Source organism: Ursus maritimus (assembly GCF_017311325.1).
Source record: "Ursus maritimus isolate PB19 chromosome X unlocalized genomic scaffold, ASM1731132v1 scaffold_X1, whole genome shotgun sequence".
Classification (NCBI taxonomy): domain Eukaryota; kingdom Metazoa; phylum Chordata; class Mammalia; order Carnivora; family Ursidae; genus Ursus; species Ursus maritimus.
The window spans coordinates 82,945,991-82,955,718 of NW_024423319.1; the positions used below are offsets into that span (position 1 = coordinate 82,945,991).

General features: G+C 51.9%; 1 protein-coding gene across 1 annotated transcript; it reads right to left on the minus strand.

Annotated features, from left to right (window-relative positions):
* Positions 1-2,828: 2,828 nt before the first annotated feature.
* Positions 2,829-9,353, minus strand: WAS (WASP actin nucleation promoting factor). Its single transcript, XM_040632089.1, has 12 exons — positions 9,158-9,353; positions 8,695-8,835; positions 7,770-7,856; positions 7,566-7,668; positions 7,412-7,453; positions 7,266-7,319; positions 6,468-6,642; positions 5,418-5,460; positions 5,060-5,213; positions 4,459-4,862; positions 4,076-4,190; positions 2,829-3,132 (listed from the first exon to the last, which is right to left on the minus strand). Exons 1-12 carry the CDS (start codon positions 9,287-9,289, stop codon positions 3,077-3,079), a joined length of 1,506 nt encoding a protein of 501 aa, XP_040488023.1. The 5' UTR covers positions 9,290-9,353; the 3' UTR covers positions 2,829-3,076.
* Between the last annotated feature and the right edge of the window lie 375 nt (positions 9,354-9,728).

Genomic DNA, 9,728 nt, shown 5'->3' on the forward strand with positions numbered 1-9,728 from the left:
AGGACAAGCAAGCTATGACAAAACCATATGCAAGTCCAATAAACAAAGGAGAGGAACATTATGTTATGGAGGAGGAAGTTGGGAGGGGTTGTTTGGAACAAAAGTCTATTGGAGAAAAGCAAGAGTTCATAGTGATGATGGTTTCGCAGTGGCTCAGTTGCAGGCGTAGTCAGTTTCTTCTAGGAGATACAATGTGTATATTTCCCTGTTGGGGGCCTGTAACTGACCATTCTTTCCTGTTGAGATACTTCTGTTGGGTCTGTCATTGATACTTTTTGCTATAATGGACATGGAGCAGTAGGTTTCCTCTACCAGCCTCCCCTTCTAGCATCCTGAGTCCATTTTAGTAAGGTTTTCCCTTATTAATTTTTATACCTTGGTCTTCCCCAAACAGTATATATAACAGTATATATAATGTAGTGGGTAAAAAGGCTTGGATCTTGGAGCCTAGCTACCTGGGTATAAATCCCAGCTCCACCATGTACTAAATTGTGTGACCTTAGGCAGTTTCTTCATCTGTAAAACTTCGGATGAGTGACCTTGGGGTGGGTATCTCCCACTCGTGCAGAAATGAATCTTTCCAGACTAGCATCTGTCCTGGAGACCTCAAAAGTAAGAGGCCACCCTATAATTCCTGTGTCCCACCCCCAGCCACTTGTCTGTTCATTTAGCATTAATTTAGTGCCAGGTGTATATTGTGTTGCCTAGTGCTTGAGCCAATATAAGGTCTTATCCATTGCACGCTGTACAGGTTTGACCTGTTTGGTTTTTTTTAAGATTTTATTTATTTATTTGACAGAGAGAGACAGCCAGCGAGAGAGGGAACACAAGCAGGGGGAGTGGGAGAGGAAGAAGCAGGCTCCTAGCGGAGGAGCCTGACGTGGGGCTCGATCCCATAACACCGGGATCACGCCCTGAGCCGAAGGCAGACGCCCAACGACTGAGCCACCCAGGCGCCCCTGGTTTGACCTGTTTTTAATGTAAACCTCGTTTTCGAGTGTACCACACGCACAGAAAGAGGGCACAGACCGTGGGTGATCAGTGTCACGAGTTCTCACAAGCAAAACACACATGTGGAACCAGAACGCAGGTTAAAGGAACATCCTAGCCAGATTCCAGGAACACTTAATTCTGTAACATCCTGAAATCCGGTTGCATCTCCCAAACACTGGTGAGTCATAATTTAATTCGCAGTACTTTTTTGTCTTTCTTGGTGATACATACAATAATGGTACATTTTATGATCAGTGGTGACTCAGGATCAACCGGTAGTAGGAAGAACAGCAGCAGCATCTGATGTTTGTAGATGCCTCCCAGGCACTTTGCAGACACTTGAATTCTCTCCGCAACCCTGTGGAGTATGGATTTTTAGTCTCGGTTTAAAGATCCAGAAAACTGAGCCCAGAAAGGTCAAGCCACTTGTCCACGGTCAATACTTTTCTGCCAAGCCCAGGCCTGCTATAGGCAGTGCTCCTGGGGCTTCAGAGGTTGTGCGATATAAGGTCTTCTCCAGGACAAAGCCTACTGAGGGGGTCCCAGCACACCAGATTTCTGGGGTTTCCTAGCAGGGAGTGGGGAGGCAGGCAAGTGATAGTTCTTCAGCTTCTGTGGCTGTGGGGGAATTCTTAAGGAGCAAAGTCAGCTCCCACCTCCCACACCTCCACCCTGGCCCTGGCTCTCCTTTGCTCCCTCCCCTGACCCCCAGACTGCACCTCGGATGGTTCGAAATTCTTCCACTGGTCTTGCAGATGGATGAAGCCCGTCCTCTCTGGATTCCTCCTCACTGCTATCTTTCTCCCCACTCCCCTCCTACCTGAGGTCTTGAATCCACCAGAATGCAGAAATGGGAAGGAGTAGACACGTCTGCTAAGGCTCTGATGTGCAAGAGCTTCTAATCACTCCCTTGGAAATAGCTTTAAACACCAGGGACAGTTTTGAGTTACTCCTTTTTCTTTCTGGTGACTAATTCTTAGAAGAGGAGGGGGGACCCAATGGGTCTCAGTTGGAAATCAGTTACATATTGTTACCGCCGTTGCACAGATGAAGAAACTGAGGCTCAGAGGCGGGGTATCTTGCCCAGGCTCTAGAGCAGATCTGAGTCTTTTTGTCTCTGCCATTGCCGCTGGCCAGGGCTTGGTTTGTGCTGAGAACTGGGTAGAACCAAATTTTAAAACTGAGAGAGGAGTCCTGCCCATCAGGAACCTGGTGTGTGAGTTGTGTTCGTGGAGAGTGAGTAAGTCTGACCATTGAGTTTCTCTTGATCTAATACTGTGTTGAATGAACGTTGTTTTTTTTCTTAAATAAGTAAGTGAATAAATCACTCCTGCTCGTTCACCATGCTCAGCCTCACACCAAGCTTTTCCTCTCCTCAGGGCCTTTGCACAGGCTGGTCCCTCTGCCTGGAATGCCCTCCCCCCAAAGATTTACAGGTTGACACCTCTCTCTTTAGGTTCTGCACAACTGTCACGTTCTCCTGGTGGCTTTCCCTGAATGTTCCATCTGAAGGCCGTTCCCCCTCAGCATATCACAGCACTTGTCACAGTCTGTAACTATCTTTCGTTTCTGTTTGATTCCTGGTTTCGTATCTGTCTCCTCCACTAGAATGTTGACCTCACTAGGTTTTCTTCCCACCGCTTTAGCTCCAGCCCTTAAAGTAGAGCCCGGCAACAAATGTTCGTGAAAAGAAAGAAGGGCAGAAGGAAACAAAGAAATAAATGAGGGCATAAATGAGTGAATAAATAAATAAATGAAATAGGATAGATGAATAAAAGAGACTTTGGGGATAAAGGACCCCAAATGTTCACATTTGGAATATAAACCAACTGAGATTTAGAGAAACAAAAAGACAGTTATTTTATTTTGGTTTCAAAATCCTTATGTGAGGAGAACCGAGAAATTCTGTATAAAAAGGGGCCCTGGCTACTGCTAGGCTGAATGTTGGGGACCAGTCTGAAATAACTGCATTGGAAGGGTCGGCGGGGAAGAAACAGGGCCTGAGGGGCCTGGAGGCCAGGAGTGGAGGGCAGCAAGCAGCGGCTGCCAGGGGAGGAGGCTCAGAATTGGTGGGGAGGGTGACTCAGTCGTCCCACTCATCGTCCTCATCCTCGTCGCCGGCCTGGTCCTCCCCTTCGTCTGGAGGGAGAGAGAAAGTGGGACTTAGGATGGGCAGAAGGGTTCAAAGGCCCTGGGTTGGGTGAAGTTCCTGGGGTCTGAGAGGTCAAGACTCAGGGTTCTGGGGGGCTGAGATCTCCTGGGGGCCCGTGCGGTTGGATGAGGAAGGGGCCCTTCAGAGGAGGGAGAGTTAGGGTGTGGGTTGGAGTTGGAATGGAAGTTAATATCATTGTCAAAAATGTGGTTAGTTGGGATATTACTGTCACACAAGGGTTAATGTTAGGTTTGTTACCTAATGGGGTGAATTTAAGTATTATTAGCAAGGCAGAGTCTATTACAATATGACTGTTTCATAGCACGCTAATGTTAATATTGTTGACCCATAATGGGTTATTGATGATCTCACTGTCAGAAGAGGTTTGTTCAAATATTGTCGTGTGATGGATTCATACCCATCTTATGGACATACCGTGGGATTAATGTTAATACTGTCAGTGGTAGGTTGAGGTTCACGTCACCCTCATCTAATTGTCATATAACGGCAATATCATTGCCACATCAGGGGATTCATTGTTACCATTATTATAGAAACACTGGGTTAGGATATTATTATCACATTATGAGCTCGTGTTCCTCTATTGACACACGGAGTTGAAGTTATCATTGTCCAAGGTGGGGTTCTCTAGAATATCATCACCCATGGGCTAATGTCAGCACTCCGGAGCATACGGGATGACGATTACTATTGTGGACATACCGTGGCACTGATGTTAATGTTATTGTCAAAGATAGAGGGAGTTATATTACTGTTGCAGAATGACAGTGTTAACACTGTCTAAGAGGAGACTGATACGAGACTCACGATGGGGCGACTGTTGCTATTGATGGTAACCGGTGTGCTTGTTTTCGGCCCACCCTGGCCTGGGAGCCGGGCTCGCCGTACCGGCAAAGGGCGGGCTCTCACCTGAGGAGTGGATGGCTTTGCTTCTCTTCTGCATCACATGCATCAGGGCTCCCACCAGCCCTTCTGAGCTCTGAGGCGGAGGCTGCAAGGCTGAGCTCTCTGGGGCCCCGGGCGTCTGCAGCAAGCAGGGTGCAGCACAAAGGGTTCAAGGCCTGTGATAGGAGCACCCCTTCCTGCCCCCTCCTCGTTATTTCCCCTCCCATCCGCTCCAGTCCCCTTCGGGATTCCCAGCCTACCTCTCCCCACCGGCCTCCCAGCCCTGTCACTGAAACCCAAAAGCCTGAGACCTCCGTCAGTTTCAGCCCTGCCCCCCACCATATCCTGACTTGCCCAGCACCCCCGAGTCCCAGACCCCCCCAGTCCTCCATCTCGCCGGTCTTCACCTTGTTCAGCTGAATTCCCTGCCGGATTTGATCCAAAAGTGCCCCCCGACCTCCACCAGGAGCCAGGCCCCCCGTGGGCCCCAGAGCAGGAGGTGGGGGAGGGATTGGCCCATCCCCAGAGCTGGGTGGTGGGGGTGGGGGTGGGGGGGGTGGAGGCACGGGGGGCCCTCCAGCTCCAGGGGGCGGAGGGGGCAGTGGTCCGGAACGTCCAGTGGCTGGAGGGGGTGGTGGTGGAGGGCCCCCTCGGCCTGGGGGTGGGGGTCCCCGGGGAGTGGGTGGGGGTGGAGCACCTCCCAAAGGTACAGGGGGCAGTGGACCAGAACGACCCTTACTGCTCCCCATAGTAGGGGGCCGGGGGGCCTGGTTTCCTCCTCTGGATGGTGGTGGGGGCGGTGGAAGTGGTTCTGAGGGGGAAAATAACACAGAGCTATTGTTACAGTTCTCCTCAGAGTCTCCATTTTGCTCATTTGTAACATGGGCGCCCCAAATGACCACCTCTTGATTCAAGCAGTATGAGGGTTTCCATGACGACTGAGTGACTGTTTGCAGTGTATCTCTTAGGAACCAGCTACTAGGGCTGGAGAAGAAGGGGGGCGCTCACCCTGGCGCCTCATCTCCTGCCGCACAGCCTCCAGGCCACCCTGGTCCTCAATGAAATCGTAGATAAGTTTGGAGGTCTCGGCATCCGTGAGCTGGGCCTCACTGATTCCTGCCCTGGAGAACAGACTCCGCAGGTCCGGGTCCAGGTTATTTACCTGCCCAGGAGGAAAAAGGCCAGGGCAGGGGTGGGGGAATAAGGCAGATAGGGGAGGGGCACGGGTTAGCACTGGGTCCGCCCCAAATGGGGATCTGAGTTAGAAGTGTAGATAGGGTGGGGTCTGGGGGTAGGTCTGAGCCAGGGGACTACGGAAGCGTAGGTGGGTAGTTAAGTGGGTCAAGGGGTCTTTGGAATTACTCACGTCAAATCCATTCTGGGGGTCCCACCCCACGTGGCTGACATGTCTGGGGGAGGTGAGGAGTTCCCAGTGAGGCCCCACTGCCCTTCCTTCCCTCCCTTCCTAGTGAAGCCCTCCTGCCCTCCCCTGCCCAGAGGGACTCTGAGGAGCCAGAATTAATGGATGAGTCCTAAGTGAATGAATGAGTGACTGAATGAGAGCAGTAGTTAGGGAATTAGAAGGGGTCCATAGTTTGTAGTGCCCATCTGTCCATCCATCCCTTTTTCTACCAACCGTCCACCCATCCATTTGTCCACCTAGCCATTTGCATTCACCTGTCAGACCCCCGATCTCTGGTATATTTGTCTTTCTACTCATCCGCCCACATACATGTTTGCCCATTGGTCTGCCAACCTGTCTCCACACACACTTGTCCGTCTACCCATGTGCCCGTCTTTCAATCCATCCACTCTTTTGCTGCCTACTCAACCACACACTTCTATTTCTCTACTGAACCGTCCATTCATCCATGCATCTGGCCGCCTATCCATCCCCATCCACCTTCTCTGTGAACCAACCAGATATCCATCCGTCTGTCCACACACTCGTCCACTCACCCATCCGTCTACCCTCCTACTTCCCATTTACCCATCTACCCATCCATCCAACCGACCCATTCATTCATTGGTTCGTTCATTCATTCATTCATTCATCCAACCAACCATTTATCTACCCACCCACCCATCCACTCACCCACCAGCCCACCCAGGGTGGGACTAAGGTGAAGCAAGTGAGGTGCCTAGGGTGCAAAATTTAAGGAGGCCCTCACTCTCCGAGTCATGAATTGCAGTTTCATGACCCTCAGAGTAACTGCCTCTGTAAATTTTGCAACCTTGGTGCCTCGTTTGCTTCTCGCTAGTCTTGGCCTTGCACCCACCCACCTATCTACTCATCTACCTACCCACCCACCCATCCATCTGCCCATCCTTCCATCCACCCAGCTCTCTTCCTATCCATCTTTTCATCTGCCCCCCGCAACAGGGATCTGTGGGACTAGTGGGGAGAGGCTCTCACTTGAATCCACTTGGTGCGCCAATATCAGCCTTGCTGATCTTCTTCTTCCCTGAGCGTTTCTTATCAGCTGGGCCAGGCCCAGGTGCTGGGAGCCCACGGTATCGTGAACTCGTGATGTCCGGGTTCTGGATGTCCACTGTTACTAGCCCCAGGGACAGTTGCCCAGATGCCAGGCCTGTGGGGAGAACAGGGTGATTGAGCCATTGACCTACTTACCTACCAACCAAAGCACAGGGGCAAGAGACAGGGCCAGTGTTGGGGGAATCTGTGTGTGTGTTTGATGGTCATGAAGGGAGTGGGTGAGGGGTCCAAACAGGGTTTATGGAAAAGTGGATGGGTGGGTTCCACAAACCATTCTTGCCTTCACCAATTCATTTATTATTCATTCACTCACGTTTATCACTTAAGTATCGATTCATTCATTCACGGCTCATTGACCAATTAATTTGTTAAATTATTCATTCAGTCAGTCAGTCAATCATTGCTTTCTTCACCAATTGAAAGGTTATGTCACTTATTCATTTATTCGTTGTTCAATGCATTCACTCAGTCGTTAATTGAGTCAATCATCCATCCATCCATTCATTCATGTATCCACATACTCATTCACTTATACATCTATGTTTTCACCTTCCCATCAGTTCATCCTCCACTCAACCATCTATCCACCCACTCATTTGCCCACCTATCTCCGCACTCCCCCAGCTACTCATCCATCCACCCACTCCCCACCCATCTATCCATCTACTCCCCCACCTGCCTGTCCACCCAGAGACGCAGGGAAGAATCAGCACTCACCTCCTTGGTCTCCACCTGGATGTGGGGGCAAGGGTGGGAGCCCTCCTCTTCTCTCTGGAAAGATGGAATGGGTAGAGAGCTATTACAACCCTGCCTCAGGTTCCTGGGCTAGCCCCTTATTACCCTCCTTGAACTTGAGGACTCACCTTCATTGGCTGGTGCTGGTGGTGCGGGTAGCTGGCGTCTATCTGTGAAGAGACAGGTGGACTGGGAACCAGAACCATAAGAGGGGCTTCTCCAGCTCCCTACTCTTGCACACACTTCTGCCCAACCTCCTTTCCTCCCCGAAGGCCTCCTCACCTCCACTTTGCCTCTGATTCCTTTTTTGGATCTTCTCCTGCACCAGGGCCCGGAAGGCCTGGGCCTCGCCCTCGTCTGCAAAGTTCAGCCCTGCTTGGCAGGCCTGCATACATCTTGGGCTCAATAGCCTTCCAGGCCCCCTCGCACCTTTCCCATCTCCTCCCCACACCCCACCTGAGACCGAGGGGTTGAGGGGTCACTCACATCTCCAGCAAAGGTGTGGAAGAAGGGGGTGGGAGTGGAGTAGACCAACTGTGAGTACAACTCCTGTTCCCAGAGCAGCCGACCAGTCTGGAGAGGTGGGGGAGGGGGAGAACATTAGCACGGAGGCATGCCCTGGGTGGCAGGCCTCTGTTATCTGGGCAAGAAGAAGGGTGTCCTAATTTGGGGCCCCAGGGTCAGATCAGAGACTTCCAGCTTATAGTCAGAGAGTCGGGGGTCTAGATGTCGGGTGTAGAGGGTTGGGGTACAGTATGGGAGTTAGACATTGCAGTCAGAGATTTGGATTTGGGGTTCAAGGCCCTAGATGTGGGACTTGGGGGCTTGAATATGAGGATTTAGGATTCCAGTCCTAGGAAAGTGAGCCCATTCATAGACTCCATCTTACACCCTTCCTTTATGGGGGCCTTCATTTGGGCAGGTAGGGCTCCAGTACTGGGAGTTGGGGTTGAGATTTGAGGTTCAGACACACAGACTTGGAAGTTTTGGGGGGGGGATTCAGTCTAGGTATATGCAATTTGACGTTTGTGAGGCAGAGCCATGGCTTAGGAGCTAGGCAAACATTTAGGGTCCAGGAGTTTTGATGGGGGATTTCTGGGACCCAAAAGGTTGAGTTTAGAACAGATTTGAGGTTCAGGTAAAAATACAGTGCTCTTTTTTGGGGGGTTCATGAAACAGATTAGATTTAGGAGCTACACTAATAGCTGGGGGTTATAGATCTTGACATGGGGGTTCTGGGGTCCGTCATCAAAGACAAAGAAAGTAAAACCAGAGTTTGACGTCTGGATGAAGTCTTTGGTTCTGGGGCTCGGGGGTTCACTGATCTGTCTGAGGCCGCGGGGCTTTGGACGCAGATCTGGGTTTGCGGTTGAAAACTGGTTTGCACGTCCAGCGGGGGGATGGGGGTCACCTGAAGGCTGTAAAGACGGATGAAGTAGGACTTCTGGGGGTTATCCTTCACGAAGCACACAGCCCCACAATGCTCCTTGGTCCAGTGCTCAGCTCCAGGAGGCAGTGCCAGGTACAGCTGAACAACGGCAGTGGCCAATGTCTGGGAGGGGAGAGCAGGGCTCAGGGGAATCCAGTCAGCCAGAGGGTCTAGTTCTTCCTTGGCCGTGGCTGTCCTGACTCCAAAGCAAGAGCCGCAGCCAGAGGGAAAGTAGATAGACATCGCAATCGAGATCTTCCTGGGATCAGTGAATGAGGGTAAGTGGGTTTTAGGAGAGGGGGTGATGGAGAAGGGAGGGAAGAGGGGAGGAGGGGAAGAAAAGGGAGGAAAGGAGAAGGATGGGGAAGATGAGGAGGCAGAAGAGGAGGAGAGGAAGAGGAGGAAAGGGAGGGAGACAGGAAGGGCCAGGAGATCCCCAGCTCACCCAGCATTTCCGACCCAGCATCTCGAAGAGTCGCTGGTTCTCGTGGTCCTGGAGGAGTGTGGAGGGTATGTTCTGCTGAACTCCTGGTCCTCCGCGACCCCCAGACCTGCCTCCCACAGGGCCCCCACTCATGGTGCCTCCTGCCCTTGTCCTCTCCGGCCAGGCTCTGGGTGCAGGGTAAGAAGAGGAACTTCCGCAGTGTGCAGGGGAACAGGAAGTACAAAAAACCACAAGGGAAACAAGTCCTTCAGGGGCCCCTGGGTGGGCCCAGCCTCCTCCTCCCTCCCTAAGACAGGCTTGGACCCTCCTCCCTCAGAATGGGGCCCTCCTCCATTTGACTGGTTAAGACCCATCTTTTGGACCAGCTCATGTCTTCCTCCTTCTTTCTTACTCCCTGAGGCCCATCTCCCTCTGACTGGCTCAGACCCTCCTCCCTCTCATTGGCTGGGAGCAAGAGCTAGGCCCCTGCTGTGCTTCTGCTGGAGGACGCTATGGTGGGGAACAGTCCTGGGGCTGGGCGGCCTCCTTTGTCCCCAAAGCATCCAGCTGGTCTGGGCCTAAGGCCCAAGGC